General features: G+C 45.2%; 1 protein-coding gene across 1 annotated transcript; it reads right to left on the reverse strand.

The window, feature by feature from the left end:
* Positions 1 to 624: 624 nt before the first annotated feature.
* On the reverse strand, positions 625 to 15360 carry LOC307225076 (arf-GAP with dual PH domain-containing protein 1-like). Its single transcript, XM_079992790.1, has 11 exons — positions 15019 to 15360; positions 13795 to 13925; positions 9958 to 10049; positions 9779 to 9861; positions 7798 to 7910; positions 7408 to 7554; positions 6243 to 6326; positions 5453 to 5515; positions 4821 to 4892; positions 3075 to 3306; positions 625 to 1775 (listed from the first exon to the last, which is right to left on the reverse strand). Exons 1-11 carry the CDS (start codon positions 15110 to 15112, stop codon positions 1747 to 1749), a joined length of 1140 nt encoding a protein of 379 aa, XP_079848916.1. The 5' UTR covers positions 15113 to 15360; the 3' UTR covers positions 625 to 1746.
* Positions 15361 to 18234: the final 2874 nt, after the last annotated feature.

Genomic DNA, 18234 nt, shown 5'->3' on the forward strand with positions numbered 1-18234 from the left:
GTTGAATCCTGAAGAGGGGAAGAGACCAGGGAGCTGGATGACCTGAGGGAGGGTCTGAACGGGGTGAGGGAGGCAAACTGTCTGAGACAGAGGAGTGTCAGGGGAGCAGGTAGCCTGGAGAAGGTTCAGATGGGCTAAGGCTTGTGCCCTCCCTGCTCTTCAAAAGAAAGGAGTGGGAGGAAGAGTATTGCTTGTTGGATCAATGTCTCAGCTCATACTTTGCCATGCATTTGACCTGTCATGTGATAATCAATCACATGACACAGCACACACACACTATTTGAATGGCAATGCCCATCAACTTGGGGGGGGGAGGATAGCCCCCTCATATCTTTTGTTGGGGGGGGGGGGCAAAGGGACTAGGAGTAGGCTCCTACGCCTGATGGACCTTTAACCCTTGCCTTTCCTCTGCCTACATTAAATAATTGGGCAGGCAGAGAAACCTGAATTCGAGTTCTTCATCTGGCAGAGAGGGCTAATTGATATAAGGAGAAGCCTGTTGGATCAGAGAAGAGGGCCAAGCAGGCTGGCAAGAATCCTCAAGAGCTTGTCTATAAAGAAGAGCAAGTTGTGTTGTTATAGCTATCTCCACGTTCATTGTGGGAAACGAATGGAAAATGAAAGGAACAATCCCCATTAGTTTCATTCGTTTTAGTTAGGATAACATATGTGAATTCAAATTGAAGAGTTCTGAACAACAACAAAAACATCTTTCATTTGATTATTTTTCACTCATTTCCGCTGGGATGAAGAAACAGAAACAGCAGTCTGGTGCAGCCTATACAGGTCACAGAAAGTTGATGTGGAGACGACAAGAGGCAGAGAGATCAATGCATCTGTCAGGTATAAAATGGGGTCTATTAAAAAGACACACCAAAATTATCATGCCAAGTTACAAGCAGAGGAATAGGCGGTTGGTTCTCCATTGAAAACTAGGAGTACCTTGGAGGATATGCAAGGATATTTTCAATGCCTTATAAAACTGATACCCTTTGACCAATCTGCATGAAATTATTTGGCTGGTCCGATGCTTTGGGGAAATAAGTAGAAATTTCATTACATTTGAATAGAAAACACAGAAGTTACAGGCAGTGGAGTGGCATGCATGACTGGACCACCCAGAACAGCCTCAGCACTCAGGACAGTCCTCGTTTTTCTACTGGAGGCAACAATATGAACTCAAAAGACAAGTACTGCTGCAGGCTGCCAGGAACTTGAAGTCAAGAGAAAGATAGCAGGTTTATCATGGTTTTGAATAGATAGCAAAGTGGGGAAACCTGGCAGCCAGGACATCAGAATAATCAGAGAGTGAGAGACATGGGGCAGCAGCAAAAACAGGAGCAAAATAAAATATTCATCAGTTTGGTACATATACACACAGCTGTTTTGATGGGTGGTTTTTTTCTATCTTCCTGTTGAAGCCTTGAACAGGCAGCAGCCAATCAGCAGCAAGCAGTAGTAAGCCACGGAGGAGGGCATATAGTGTGACGAACAGAAAGCAAGTCTGCCAGGCCTATGGTGGGACAGGACAAATAATGCCTCAGTTGATCAGATCCTGTGCTTTCCGTCTGGATCCGTCGCTGATCAAAATGGCAGAAGCTCGGCTGTCCAAATGGATCCCAACCACGAGGCACTGGAATATAGCATAGCAGCTTCTTTGAGAAAGGGTGCCTTCTTTAACTCTGTGTTTCACAAGAGGGCAGACCAACAAGTAGAAAAGCATCAAGTCTCTCTTCTTCAAAGATGTTAGGGCTTCAGCTTGAAATAAGCTTCAACTGTAGGAAAACAGAGGAGGCATCAGAGCAGGGATGGACAAGTTCTGCAATTACGTATATTCTCAAACAGAATTTAGTGTTGGGCACACGGAATGCAGCTTTTGTTTTATCTTATAATTTAAGTTTCTAGTTCTCAAGGATGCAGAGACGAGCTTTCAAGGATGTGGACAGTGCCTGGAAATATCATAGAGGTCAGGGTGGGGTTTCCAGAGGTCAGCCACAGAAGCACCAACAAGACCATATTCTGGGGCACAGGTCAGAGGCCCTGCAGCCTCTGGGTTTTCTAAAACAATGTCCGCACAATAGTTGGCAGTCTCCAGCATCTTTTTTTAAAAAAAACTTTTTACAGTGAAGGCACTGCTACAAGCAAAGCAAACAGGTGTGGGGCAGTTTGAGCACTAGAGAGAATGGGAACAACTGTTTGCTCCGAATTCAGCAGCACACTCACTGTAAAAAGAAAAGTTAGCTGCAACAGGTAAGGAGAAAGAAGAAGATAGAGAGGCAAGGAAGATGCATTTTTGCTTCTCCAGGCCACTGCTGGTGTAGGAGACCCCCGTTCCCCTGTGCTGCTTTAAGAGCAAAAATGCTGCAATGTATGTGAGCATGTATGAAAGCTGTTCATCTGAGCCTGCTGAAGACGTACGTGTGTTTTCTGGGGGTGGGGAGGAGAAAGTGTTGTGGTGTGATATGATATTATATGTGGGGGACTTGTAAAAGGGTACTGGGAAATGATATATAATGAATTGGAAAAAAAATGTTTTAAAAGTACATTTCCAAAAAAAAACCAGAGTCCTTTCTGTTGGGGATAATTCAGAGGGAAATTCCCAGGAGTCAAAAAAGACTATCTATGTATGCTACTACTTTGGCCCGTGTTTTTTTAGCCCAGAAATGGAAAACAAGCAAGGTCCCAACTAAAGAAGAATGGCAACTTAAACTGATGGAATATGCGCAGCTTGCAGATTTAACAAACAGAAGAAGAGAACAAGAAGAATGTACATTTAAAGAAGACTGAAAATGTTTACTGAAGATATGGGTGAAAATTGTGTTCATTTAAAAACGCTGGTAGCATTAAGATAAATTCAACAGTGTAAATAAGTTTTGGTGGATGTAACAATGGATTACAGAATGGTTTAGTTCATGTGAAACATTCAGGGATGTATGGTATGCAAAATGGACCATGGAAAGAGAAGAAGGGAAGTCACTGATTTAAGGTTGTTTAAATGAATATTTTGAAATGTAAGTTAGAAAAATTATATATAAGACCCAAGTGCCCAAAAAGAAAGTCTTTCTGACACTTACTTGCATATTCCTGGGGTGTCATGGGCTGCTCTATAATGTGTCTGAAGGCTGCAATCCACTCTTGCTGCTCCCTCTCAGTCTCACAGGTGAAGAGGTACTCCCGGTCAGGTGTGATAATGGTGATGCCGTACGGCCAGGTGAAGGTTCCCTGCGTGCCAGTTGGCAGCCCTTGCCGGACACCATATCCATGTCCATCACTACCTATGAACACTTCACCTTTCGCAAAAGCATCCTGCAAGGTAGGAGAGAAATAGGAGGCGTGCCTTGGGATTCCGGTCCAAGTTAACCAGAGGCTTTGTTATTAGGAATTTTAGGTGCAGATATACCAAAGGAGCAGAAACTATTGTTTATGTATGCAATGACAGCAGCGCGAATACTACAGGCCCAGAGGTGGAAAGAAGATAAAGTCCTGACCAGAGATGAATGGTTGATGAAGATGATGGACTATGCTGAAATGGCGAAATTGACTGGGAAAATCAGAAACCAGGAAGAGAAGAACTTTAAGAAGGAATGGGAAAAATTTACAATGTATTTAAGAGAACACTGTAAGCAACTAAAAACTTTGGCAGGATTTGAGGGATGCTTGTAATGTACTAAAAATTATGGTAAAAAATGATTATTTAAGAAAAATAAGAGAAGCAGCTGAAAAAAAATTGATAGTGGTAACCATGGAAGGGTGGAGGGGAGTCGAAGGATTCAGGGAATCCTAAATGTTGGTGTTGGTGTTTAATGTTTGAATTTAAATTTGCAATGTAAAACTTTGGGGAAAAGAAAACTCTGAAGGGGTCGTCGAAACAGTTTCCCAGGGTGTGTAGCGGCACAATGGGAAGGGAGTAAGGCTTGATGATGTGCCGGTATCTTAACCCCCACCCTTTAATGTTAGAAGAAGCAGAAGCAGCTCAGACAGTTGAAGCAGCAGTCTGGGGGAGTGGACATTTTCCACCATTGTTCCCTCCATAACAGGGATAAGAAACCTATGGGCCTCTAGAAGGTAATCATAGAATTGTAGAATTATGAAGTTGACAGGGACCCCAATGGTTGTCCAAGCCCCTGTGATGCAGGGATCTCAAATAAAGCATCCCTGACAGATGGCCTGACATGCTGTTGGGCTCCAAGTCCCATCAGCCCCAGCCAGCATGGCCAGCGGTCAGGAGTGATGGGGGCTACAGTCCAAGGAAACGTGGTTCCCCGTTCCTGCCAATGGCTCATTGTCTTGTTTTCACAATAGCCAGCCAAGTGCCTGCAGGAAGCCTGCAAGCAGAACTTGAACACAAGACCACTCCCTCATGCCCTGTGGTTTCCAGCAGCTGATATTCAGAGGCATTACTGCCTCCAACCATGGATGCAGAGGACAGCCATCATGGCTAGTAGCCGCCAATCGACATTTGCTCCATGAATTTCTCCCAGCCTCTCTTAAATCCGTCCAAGTTGGAGGCCATCCTGTGGGAAATAAGTCCCACGGTTCAAGGTTTCAGGAGCCGTCTCTTTGCACCTGTTTTGAGCTTGCCACTGGTCAGAGAGGGGGGAAACCCAGCTTTAACGAAAGTCTGACAGGCAGAAAGCAAGCATTAAAACTTTAGGTTCCTAAATCAGCATGGCAACAGGAGCCGGTTTGATAGGCAGCAACACTGCTCCTGTTTCAAGCAACACAAGATGGCTATTCATCTGCTGGAAGACAGTGTAACTTAGTAAAGAACTGAGAGCAGAGCGAGGTGGGAGGGGATAAGGGGCAATCCGATTGGTTACCATAGGATCCTTGAAGTACATCAGCCTTCGGTGGTCCAGAGTGAACCAGCGCTTCTTGAAAGACTCCTTTTGCTGCAGAAGAACCAGAGATGTTTACAAGAGGAGGGAGCCCTCTCCTGGTCAATCTTCAAAAGTGGCTTTAGAAGTGCATTCAATCACATCTGCCCTAGCAGCACAGAGTTAAGAGGGCCCACCCAGACTGTTGTTTATTGCAGGTATTCCGCAACAAGTTCTTAACACAATAATAATGCATTAGTAGTGGATTTTCCCCCCTACTTTAATTTGTTCTACAGTGCTTCCCCCGTGCTACCACATTAAAGCTGTCTGGGGAGTTGGGGGGAGGGTGTTAGAGGATACCAAAGCAGGACAAAAATATACCAGAACACTTGTGGTATAAAATATTATCGGATATGTACTGATTGGAGTGAAGCAGTGTGACTGCCTCAACCTTAATCTCGCAAGATGCCTTCTTGCTGTTTTCATTTTGCTGATAGTTTACTCTTGGCTAAACCTTGGGCAGGGGATTTAAAAAAACAACAACACAACAAAAGATATTGTCATCTCGCAATAGCTCCTGAGATGAACAGAGATTTAAAATAAATATAGAAACCTAAATAAATAAATTGATATACCCTGGGCCCTGTCTTCTCCATGTAGCCTTCTTTCAGGAAATTCCGAGTCAGCCGGCTTTTGAGCTGCAACAGAAGGACAGCTTTTGATTTATCAGAAATGACTGGGAAGACACTCAAACACTATGCATAATCAAAGGTTTGGATAGACTGGAAATGGGGTGGGGTGGGTAGGGGGGAAACGTCTTTTTACCCAAGGTATCAAAACAACTAGTTCTGTCCAGCCAAGCCGAAACATGCCAGTTCCACAGACACTCCCCCCCCCCAACACAAAATGCCTAATGCTGGCCCAACCACACACACACTACCCAATTTCACTTTGAGTCAAAGATGGCCACAGAGCTGAAAGTAATTAGATTTGCAATGACACTAGGAAGCCAGTTAGTCTGTAGTGCAGCCTTGCAAGCAGGCTATGCAGAAGGAATGCAAGCACATGCCAGAAATTTAGGTTTGTGCAGTCAAAGTGGATTCAAGTGTTCTGTTGCCCCAGCACAAGAGACCCACTTTTAAAGAAATCAAACCAACTTTAAAAAGATAAGGCAGCTAATAAATTGAATGCACTGAAAAGTGTGGGATAAACAAATGGTTGACAAGGCAGTGTGTAAACACCAAACACCTGACATGACAATCAGGATGAATGCTGCTGTCACATAACTTTCCTGCAAAGAAATCAAAATGAATAAAGACCAGCCATAATCTATTCTCTGCACAAACTTTGTGCAAGAAAATCAGGATGAATGTTGCATAAACAGGTTGCCTGAAGGAGGCCAATCTTGTTCCATAACTTCCTTACCTCTTGATCACTGGCAACAGGAAAGGCCACCTTCAAATAGTGGAATTGTACTGCGCGGATCGCATTGAACCAGTCCACAATTTCCTAGATAGAGGAAAGGCACACAAGAGAACAATGAACCGGAAGCCTGACTCTAAGCAGGCCTACTCAGAAGCAAATCTTGTTGGTTTCTAAGTAACCTGTTGGACAAGGCTAAAAGCCAATCTGGACCAGCATCCTGCTCTTATAGCGGCCAGCCCACGGGAAGCCCACCTGCAGAATGTAAATGCAACAGCACTCTCTCCACTTGTGATCCGCAGCAGCTGGCATTTAGAGGCACACTGCCTCCGACAGCGTAGGAAGAACTTAGCCATTGTGACAAGTAAACACTGATAGCCTTATCCTCCATGAATTTGTCTAATCCCCTATGCCTATGGAACGTTCTTCCTGGTAAGTTTGCAGCATGCGTCTGAGGAACCCAAAGTCCAATTGAAGAAAGTTCCTGGGCAACATCAGTGAACATCTCCCACAGCTAGAATTCATAATAATCCAAAGAGCATCCTGTCCCACAACGGTTTCCTACCAGGGCCATATTTATTGGCAGTGCTAAGGACTTGTATTTAATTTGCAGCTGCTGCAGGCAATGCTAGTTCTGATGGTGTGAGAGATGAGGAAAGGGAGTCTGCCTCGGACCCAAAGATTCCCAGACATGAAGCAAGAAGGATCTGGGTTGTCTCCAGTGGTGGACTTTGACCTCTGGTACAATTTATGCCAGGTGTGAGCAGTCCCAGGCTTCTTGGGTCTACTTGGTTTTTTTACTAGAACCCCTAAGACCCACCAGCCAGAGCCAGGTGCAAAACACATGCAGCTGATATTGAAGAAAGGCTGCTTCTGAGCACGTTTCTGAGCCTAGAACGGAACCAGAACGGAAAATAGGCTCACAGGCCTTTCGCACAGAATACCACTCCTGTTTAGCTTTCTTCATTTCAGCAGCCCAGTTAGATGGATAAAGTCATTTTGCTGTTGCTGTTGTCAAGCTACTGAGTCAGAAACACCCAGAGAACTACCTGTGTCACTCCTTATCTAGACCATCTTCTGACAGAAGACGCTGACTCTGTCAAGTCCAGGCTTTCTCCACCATTTCCTACAGAGTGCCACACCATACTGCTAGCCACGGCCCCTGTACCTTCCCATCCTCATGATAAAGGAAGATGTTGCGAGTCTTGTTCTCTTTCAGGTAGGTGATCTGCAGGCCATTTGGGTTCCCTGTCTTCTCTGGCTGGAACGTGGCATTGATAGTGTCAATTTTAACAACTACTTTTGGTTCTTTGGCCTGAAAAGAAAATAATGCTGGTATTTATGCAACACCACTAGTGCACAAGGGATCTTGCAGAGCTTCATAAGCAAAAATAAAAACAGGCAGGCCCTTAACAGTTTAAAGTGTGAAGAGTTGCAAGGGCAACTCAGGTTTCTTTACAGTACTGCAAAGAAAATTCTGAAGCATCCTTCCGAAGACTGTAGGAAAGGTTGCCCATTCCAGGTTGGGATGCACTTACACAAGTAGATTGCTACTCACATCCTGTTTGACAAAATACTTGAGACAGCCCTCTCTCTCAGACAGCAGAAACCTACGAGGAAGATACTGCCCGTTGTCTCTGCCTCGCTTCCACAGAATCCCTTCCTTTAATCCTAGGAGGAAAAGGCAAGCTGGAGATTACATGCGCTGGCCAGAATGGAAACATCAGACAGCCCAAGACACGCAGGAAGCTGCCGTGTATCAGAGTTGCCTACAGACTGCCAGTATGTTGTGGAAGAAATTCCAGCATATACTGGGAATTTAGGTTCATGCAACTGAAGTGGATTAAAGTGCCCTGTCATCCTAGCACAAAAAATCCACTTAAACACACACACACATTGAGACTTTTTGCAGCTAGGAAAGCAATGGGGGAATGCACTGAAAAGTGTGGAATGAACAAATGATTAAGGAGAAGAAGCAAAAACACCACGCATAACCTCCTTGCAAGCAAATCACAACAAATACTCAATAAAGACCAGACATTGCCTAACCTCTGCATAGGCTTTATGCAAGCAAAAAAGAATTAATGCTCAATGAAAAGGCTGTCTGGAAGAGGTCTGTGTAGTTGTTCCTGCACCTCACTTACCTAGTGCATTTGTAAACAGATTATACCAGGCTATTTGTCCATCTAGCCCAATATTCTCTGTTTTGGTTGGCAGTAGTCATTCAGGGTCTCCCTTATCTTTTAATTGGAGATCTCAAGAGGACTGAACCTAGGGCCTTCTGCTTGCAAGAGGGGGGCTCCGCCACTAAGCTATGGCCCCTGCGCACTGACCACTGAGGTTTCTGTACAGCAGATACATACTGCCCTACAGAGACCAAACCCCTCCATCATTCTACTCCAAAAGTCTACATATTTTAGCACAGTGCATTCTCCTCCATGCTGTCAGGGTGAGAGACATCCTAGATGAGAGATGACCAAGGAATTATTTGATCTGCGGTTATTAAGGACTAGCTACTTAAGTTCTAGCTTCCACTTTTCCTCTGACCGTTCCTTGTGTCTTTTTACAGCTGTGTGACAGCAACAATTCAGCAGGTAGCACTTTCCTCCAACGCTGCTGGAAAAAGCATAGTTGAATTTCTAGTCTTTTTTTTTTTTTTGGAGGGGAGGCTTTGCAATAAGAAAAAGTAGCAGCCATTCTGTAAGTATTTCAGTTCTAAAAGGGTGGAAGGTGGACGTGAAAACCCCACTGAGGAAGCATTCACACATAGAGATGGTCTTCAACTCTGTTTTCACACCCTTTGCTACATACAAGCCACAAGCACTGAATTATAATTCTTCCTGTTTCACAGGTAAACCATTTCCTCTAGTGAGCAGCCCTGATTATGTTATTTCATGACCCACTCTGGGAGTTTGAAGGAGGGAAGACAATGTGCCAAATTGTCTTCTTCTTTAAAACTCTTGGAGTCTGCACCTGGCATCCCGGGGCAGTCACCAGAACCCCAGGATCTTGACAGGCCCCCCCTAAAAACACCTGTCACAAGCAGGGCCGGATTAGGTTTGATGAGGCCCTAAGCTACTGGAGGTAATGGGGCTCTTTATATGTCCAGCTGTCCTTTGTCAACAACAAATTGTCACTTTTTATGTGTTGAATGTATGCTATATGGTAATTTATGGACCAAATAGGTATCTAAAGCCATTTGCACATATTGCCATGCAACCAGTCCATGCAGAATGTAGGCACCCTATATATAGAAATGAGCAAACCAGTGATATTTTAGGGAGCAGGCTAGCAGGCGGGGCCCATTACTTACATCATAGGAGCCTACGCAACACCAAACACCGTTGCTGTATGTACCTACATTGGTCTTATTTTATTTGTTTTTTATCTTATATTTTGAAAATGTACATACAGGTTCCCCCCCCCCTTTAAATTTTTTGGGGCCCTAAGTGTAGCTTGTTTAGCTTATATGTAAATCTGGCACTGGTCTCAAGGCTGCTAGCTTTCCAGAGGGATTGGTCCCACGGCAGAATGATTACCATTGGAATACGGCGGATGTTTTCCTGGCTCCGTGAATTCTTTCCGTTCGTATTTGGCTCGTACCCACTGCTCTCTCAGGACTCTGTGGGAAGTCGAGAGAGATGATATGGTGACAGGTAAAAGAAATCTCGCAATGCACAACCCTTTCTCCCTTCCCCGATGGAGATTCGGCACTTACTGGCAATCAGTGTGGACTGGGCGGTAATAGTACATAGGAACATGGGCCTCATACGTTGCCTTGGCCACTGCATTCCCATGCTGCATCAAAAACTAAAAAGGGGAAGATGCACAAGTTAATGTTCATACCTTTTTCATGTAAGCCAGTCTTCCTCAACCTGGTGCCCTCAACATGATTTGGACTCCAACTCCCATAAGCCCCAGCTAGCCGGGATCAGCAGGCAGAGATGCTCTCCTGGGTAGTCCTACTTTTACGTAAAAAAGGTAAAGGAAAAGGTATCCCTGCCCGTACAGGCCAGTCGTGTCCGACTCTAGGGTTGTGCGCCCATCTCACTTAAGAGGCCGGGGGCCAGCGCTGTCCGGAGACACTTCCGGGTCACGTGGCCAGCGTGATGAAGCTGCTCTGGCGAGCCAGCACCAGCGCAGCACACGGAAATGCTGTTTACCTTCCCGCTATAAAGCGGTACCTATTTATCTACTCACACTTAGGTGTGCTTTCGACCTGCTAAGTGGGCAGGAGCTGGGACCGAAAGACGGGAGCTCACCCCGCCGCGGGGATTCAAACCGCCGACCATATGATCGGCAAGTCCTAGGCACTGAGGTTTTACCCACAGCGCCACCCGCGTCCCTCCTACTTTTACGTTGTTGTTGTTTAGTCGTTTAGTCGTGTCTGACTCTTCGTGACCCCATGGACCAGAGAACGCCAGGCACTCCTGTCCTCCACTGCCCCCCGCAGCTTGGTCAGACTCATGCTGGTAACCTCGAAAACACTATCCAACCATCTCGTCCTCTGTCGCCCCCTTCTCCTTGTGCTCTCCATCTTTCCCAACATCAGGGTCTTCTCCAGGGAGTCTTCTCTTCTCATGAGGTGGCCAAAGTACTGGAGCCTCAGCTTCACAATCTGTCCTTCCAGTGAGCACTCAGGGCTGATTTCCTTCAGAATGGAGAGGTTTGATCTTCTTGCAGTCCATGGGACTCTCAAGAGTCTCCTCCAGCACCAGAATTCAAAAGCATCAATTCTTCGGCGATCAGCCTTCTTTATGGTCCAGCTCTCACTTCCATACATCACTACTGGGAAAACCATAGCTTTAACTATACGGACCTTTGTTGGCAAGGTGATGTCTCTACTTCTCAAGATGCTGTCTAGGCCTGTCATTGCCCTTCTCCCAAGAAGCAGGCGTCTTTTAATTTCGTGGCTGCTGTCACCATCTGCAGTGATCATGGAGCCCAAGAAAGTAAAATCTCTCACTGCCTCCATTTCTTCCCCTTCTATTTGCCAGGAGGTGATGGGACCAGTAGCCATGATCTTCGTTTTTTTGATGTTGAGCTTCAGACCATATTTTGCACTCTCCTCTTTCACCCTCAATAAAAGGTTCTTTAATTCCTCCTCACTTTCTGCCATCAAGGTTGTGTCATCTACATATCTGAGGTTGTTGATATTTCTTCCGGCAATCTTAATTCCGGCTAGGGATTCATCCAGCCCAGCCTTTCGCATGATGAATTCTGCATATAAGTTAAATAAGCAGGGAGACAAAATGCAGCCTTGTCGTACTCCTTTCCCAATTTTGAACCAGTCAGTTGTTCCATATCCAGTTCTAACTGTAGCTTCTTGTCCCACATAGAGATTTCTCAGGAGACAGATGAGGTGATCAGGCACTCCCATTTCTTTAAGAACTTGCCATAGTTTGCCATGGTCGACACAGTCAAAGGCTTTTGCATAGTCAATGAAGCAGAAGTAAATGTCTTTCTGGAACTCTCTAGCTTTCTCCATAATCCAGCGCCACCCCATAAATTTTCAGAAGCCTTGCCACCTACAACTCTGCGCAATATCCATTCTCTGTACAGCTAATTGTCTCCCAAAATCAGAACATGGTGAAATGGGGAGCTTAGGCTGAAATCACATTCTGGGATTCTGTTATCAATGGAATCAGGGCCATTTTACACATTGCAAAGCTGTCCTCCAACTATACGCTAGAGTGGGTTGGTGGGGAGGAGAAAACCACCAGACTGAATGCCAGTCTTGGGCTGCCAAAGGGTCCAAGTTGGCCTGCAAGGCAATTTCTCCAAACCACATCAACCTGTCCATCTTCTGATGTTACTGAGTGATATCAGCGGATGGGCAGGGTTCATTCCTGCTGGGTGCAATTTTCCCAGTGTATTCCAAGCGGGGAAAATACTGACAAAGGAGACCCCTGCAGCCAGCAGGACTGAATTCTCCACTCACCCCTCCAGCCTGTACCCCACACAGGTCAACTTGGACAGCAGTCATTTAACAGGTGGACAAGCCCTGAGCTACAAAACAGCATTGAGCTGAAGCCAAAGCTTAAGAAATCGTACCAAGAGGTTTGGTTACAGAAGGAAATTTCTAAGCACAGTGGTCAAAAAGCTCCGTGTTGCATTTCCAACAACATACCGTATTCGGTGGAACATGGTTTTATTGTGGTCATCCAACTTCTCTCCAAGCAATGAAACAGACTCCAGATTACTAAAGGAGGTGATTTAAGACTCTTGCTACGTGACTTTAAACCAGACACTGGGAAACTGGTATCACTTCATCAAGCGCATACAATGCATTAAGAATTTACTGAACAGTGAAATAGTTACTAAATGCATCTAAGACTCTTGTTAAATGACTTTCAAAAGCTGGTATCACTCGATCCAGTTCATCAGTTTTGTTGAATTAGTTAAACTAAATTGTTTCAATTGGATTTTGAATTAATTGTTACTGTTTTGAATTTTATTGTTCTATTATCATCCTTGGTGGGTCATGCAAACCACTACAATGGTACCTCGGGTTACAGATGCTTCAGGTTACAGATGCTTCAGGTTACAAACTCCGCTAAGCCAGAAATAGTACCTCGGGTTAAGAACTTTGCTTCAGGCTGAGAACAGAAATCGTGCTCCGGCAGCGCACCATTAGCTAAAGTGGTGCTTCAGGTTAAGGACAGTTTCAGGTTAAGATTAAGAACGGACCTCCGGAACAAATTAAGTACTTAACCTGAGGTACCACTGTATTCTGTATAATGTTTTTTGTAGGGTAGGGGGCACTGGGGATGAGTTTATGGAAGGAAGACGGCAGTGGCCTGAAATAGTTTCAGAACCACTGCTTTAAAGCACATGTTCTCAGCACCCTGAAAAAAACTGCAATTTGCATGTTTATTTGGGGGGTGTTTAAAATGTATGATTTATGTGCAGCCCAGTATAAAATGCTCATCCAAAAAAACAGATGAAATCAACAAAAATTAAAAACAAGTACACATAATAAAACTGCATGTCTATAAGACTGGTACCCAAATGTTTTCAATCTTGAGCATGGACCAGTCACTTTCAGGCAGTTGGCAAGCTTTGTTCTTGATCACAAAATCCTGCCACTGTTGAACTCCCTGCTAATGAGATCAGTGGCTCTGCCCCAGCTCACTGTTTCAGATTTGTGACAAACAATTCAAACCCTTTTGCTACACTCACAAAGCAATCCAGGCTTTGGGGTGGAGGAGAGGAAGGAGCTAGCCACATGGTTGTGGTCACCTGACTCCTCATCTAACACACATCCCTATCTCTCCTATTCCACGCTTATGCACCAGCCACATCACCATGACATTTGACCTCTACAAGGCCCCAGGAGTCCCCTCCTTCCCTGACACAGCAACCTCAGGAGAGCTCAACCTTCTCTCATCCTCCATGATTACCAGTCTTACATTTCTGAAGCTTGGTGCTCTTTTCTTTTCTTCCCTTCCCTCTTTTCTCCCAGCATTCTTGAGAGAAAAGAGGGGCAAATTGTTTGCATCTCCTGTGCAAATATATTATTGAGTGAGTAGCTTCTTGGGGACACAAGACTCACCTGCACCTGTCCTTCATCCCAGTGGTCCATCCTTAGTGACTTGACTTTGCTGATGTCAGAGATGTTGCGATGAATCCCTGAGCAGTTTAAGCAGAGGAAGACGCCCAAAGTATAGGAGGCCCAGTCAGGGTCTAAGGGGAATAAATGTGTATCAGTGGTTGGAGACTGGGTATTATATTTATATAATAAACAGGTTCAAACCCACCCACCCCAAAGTTCTTGAGAGGCCTTGTTTGACTAATATATAACAGGAGTCCTGCTGGATGAAGACAAAGGCCCTTCATCAGCCTGTTCTTAGTGACCAGCCAGATGCCTGTGGTATCCCACAAGCAGGACCTGAGCACAGTTTAGGTTTGCCACAATCATTCCAGGGCAATCTTCTAAGGTCCACTCTCTATCCGCCATCTTGACAGCCCCAAACTCAAGGCTAGTGAGAGGGCATTTTCTGCAGCAGCCCCCAAGTGGTGGAATTCCCTCACCACAAAGATGTTTCTGTCACCTTCATTGGCAAACTTTCTTCAAGGGTTTGAAGATGCAGCTCTTCACCAAGCCCATTGACCCTTGAGAGGCGTTCATTTTAGGCCCCACTGACTGAAATTTGTTCAAAGCTGTTTCTAAATGCTGTATTTCACTTCGTTGTGGCCCACCCTGGGAGTTCATGTCACATGGCGGTTCGTAAAAATAACAACCCAAGGACCATTATTGGAATCCAAGAACACTTTCCAATCAGCCAGAAACACTTGAGGGGGTGAAGCCATGGGTGTGGCCTGAGAAGGGTACAAGGGCCAAACAGAGAGGTACAGAGGGCCACATTTGGCCTCCCAAGCTTGAGGTCCCCAAACCTCTGCCCTAGCACAACAAATTCACTTTTAAAACAGCAAGGAATGAACGAGTGATTAATGGAAATATATATGAATGCCCTGCGCACACTTTAGGATGAATGCTCCTTGTCACATAACATACCCGCAAACAAATCAGAACGAACAACCAGCAAATACCAGATATAATCTAATCTCCATGGAAGCTTTGCGCAAGGCAGAAGTTATCTGGAGGAGCTCCAGGCTAGATAAAAACACAATGCCCAAACGTGCCAGCGCTGCTTCTCCTTCATTAATTCCCCACAACCCGCCACTCCTTCCAAGGAACGGTCATTTCTTTGACTGCTTCAGACGTCCATCACATTTGCCCTCCACTTCTGCCCTGAAGCCTCCAAAATTGATTTACCAGGTTCCCCGCAATCTGCACACAAGGCATTCTCTTCTTTGCTCCACACTTCCTTGAGGCTGTTCACATTCCTGCCATCTTCTGTAGCCATCATCTCCGGAATGCCTTGGAACCCTCTGGGGCAGAGCGGAAATCTGCTTCCTTGGTACCTGTGATCACACGTCCACCTTGCACAAGAGGTAGATTTAGAGAACTTTTTTGAGGGTTTTTTCTTTTCTTTTAAAGGAGGGAGAGGCAGAGACACAGCTGCCTCTGTGTGGAGAAAATGCTTGCAAGGGAAAGCAGCACAGGCAGAGGTGTTAGCTGCAGGCGAGGCAGCAGCAGCAAAGGAGGCTGTGCCTGTGGGTATTAAGGGAAGTGCAGCTATTAAACATAAAAACCGGTTTTTCCACATCTCACAGGGCTAAAGGCCAAGCCCGAGAAAAAGGAACTCAAGCAGCACGCAAAGTGATAAAATGCAGCACAACCCACATTCGTTACTATGCCCCTGTTTGTTAAAAAGATTCTTAAGAGCACTCCTAAGCTTAGAAGAGGCAGAGGAACCAGAGACCAAATTGCAAACATGCGCTGGATTATGGAGAAAGCTAGAGAGTTCCAGAAAGACATTTACTTCTGCTTCATTGACTATGCAAAAGCCTTTGACTGTGTCGACCATGGCAAACTATGGCAAGTTCTTAAAGAAATGGGAGTGCCTGATCACCTCATCTGTCTCCTGAGAAATCTCTATGTGGGACAAGAAGCTACAGTTAGAACTGGATATGGAACAACTGACTGGTTCAAAATTGGGAAAGGAGTACGACAAGGCTGCATTTTGTCTCCCTGCTTATTTAACTTATATGCAGAATTCATCATGCGAAAGGCTGGGCTGGATGAATCCCTAGCCGGAATTAAGATTGCCGGAAGAAATATCAACAACCTCAGATATGCAGATGACACAACCTTGATGGCAGAAAGTGAGGAGGAATTAAAGAACCTTTTATTGAGGGTGAAAGAGGAGAGTGCAAAATATGGTCTGAAGCTCAACATCAAAAAAACGAAGATCATGGCTACTGGTCCCATCACCTCCTGGCAAATAGAAGGGGAAGAAATGGAGGCAGAGATTTTACTTTCTTGGGCTCCATGATCACTGCAGATGGTGACAGCAGCCACGAAATTAAAAGACGCCTGCTTCTTGGGAGAAGGGCAATGACAGGCCTAGACAGCATCTTGAGAAGTAGAGACATCACCTTGCCAACAAAGGTCCGTATAGTTAAAGCTATGGTTTTCCCAGTAGTGAAGTGAGAGCTGGACCATAAAGAAGGCTGATCGCCGAAGAATTGATGCTTTTGAATTATGGTGCTGGAGGAGACTCTTGAGAGTCCCATGGACTGCAAGAAGATCAAACCTATCCATTCTGAAGGAAATCAGCCCTGAGTGCTCACTGGAAGGACAGATTGTGAAGCTGAGGCTCCAGTACTTTGGCCACCTCATGAGAAGAGAAGACTCCCTGGAGAAGACCCTGATGTTGGGAAAGAGGGAGGGCACAAGGAGAAGGGGGCAACAGAGGACGAGATGGTTGGATAGTGTTTTCGAGGTTACCAGCATGAGTCTGACCAAGCTGCGGGGGGCAGTGGAGGACAGGAGTGCCTGGCGTTCTCTGGTCCATGGGGTCACGAAGAGTCGGACACGACTAAACGACTAAACAACAAAGCTTACACTAACACTCCCTTTGCAGCTGGTATTGGTCTTATCTAAGAGACAAGAGATTGTAGCTTGACCAAGCCAACCTTTGCCAACCTGGTGCCCCCGAGATGTTGTTGGGACTCTAATCTCCCACCAGCAATGCTATAATCTAAAAATGTTAAGATGACAGTATTGCACACATACAAGCCCCCTTTAAAGCTTAGGCTGCAATCCTATGCACCCTTACTTGGGAATAAGGCCCACTTGACTCTATAGATGCCCACTTAAATGTGTTGTGGAAGTGGGGATTATTGGTTTTTGTTCTTATTTTTATTATGTACCATATTTTGTGCCTTTCATATTGTAATTTTGTGTTGCAAACTGCCCTGAGATCTGTATAGGGTAGTATACAAATTTTAATAATAATAATAATAATAATAATAATAATAATAATAGAAATAGAAATAGAAAACATCAGCTTACTGAATGAGAGGAGATGCATAGCAATACAGTGGTACCTCAGGTTAAGAACTTAATTTGTTCCGGATGTCTGTTCTTAACTTGAAACTGTTCTTAACCTGAAGCACCAGTTTAGCTAATGGGGCCTCCCACTGCCGCTGTGCCGCCGCTGCACGATTTCTGTTCTCATCCTGAAGCAAAGTTCTTTACCCGAGGTACTATTTCTGGGTTAGCGGAGTCTGTAACCTGAAGCGTATGTAACCCGAGGTACCACTGTACAGTCGTTGGCAATTGTAGCTGATGGTTTCTTTTAGGCTGCAGTCCAGTACACAGTTACAAGTACATCCTGTTGAACTCAATGGGTCTTTCTTCTGAGTAGACATGCACAGGACTGCAGTTAACCACAGAACTAAAACCTTTCCCAGGTCAGCAGCCATGTCTTAAAAAAACAAGAAACGGGGCACCTTCGACCAATTTGTTACGGCATACAGATCCACTCCGTTAGATGCATGAAGCAATTTCCAGAGGGAAAAGCTTGCCTCTTGCAACAATAAACGGGGCTAGTCTTTTATGGCGCCACCAAACTGCACTGTAACTCTTGAGAGCAGATTCTCGGTGCATTTTCCCCTTCAAGACAATTCTGGACGCTATATAGTTTGCCCCTTAGAATCCTAGAATGGTAGAGTTGCAAGGGACCCCGGGGTCATCTAGTCCAACCCCTAGCTGTGCAGGAATCTTTTAGTCAACCTATGAGGCTCAAACCCATAACCCTGAAATGAAGAGTCTCGAGCTATCAAACTACAGCGCCCAGAATTCTTTTTTCCCCTATTTTTTATTAATTTTCCACATTTTTAAACAAACAAACAAACAAACACAAATTATAACTAAACTTAGTCCAATATTAATATCAGCGCCCAGAATTCTTTGAAGGGGTGGAGAGGGGGACGTAATTCGAATATGCCGCGTGCACACAGTCTGCATTGCTTTTTCTTTCTTTCTTTCTTTTTTAATGCAAGGCTTGGGGAGCGACACGCCTCCTGAAGAGGCAGCCGGGCGCCGCCAGTCGGTTGTGCTGGGTGGAGGAAGGGCCCAGCA

Source organism: Podarcis cretensis, assembly GCF_951804945.1.
Source record: "Podarcis cretensis genome assembly, chromosome: 10".
NCBI lineage: Eukaryota > Metazoa > Chordata > Lepidosauria > Squamata > Lacertidae > Podarcis > Podarcis cretensis.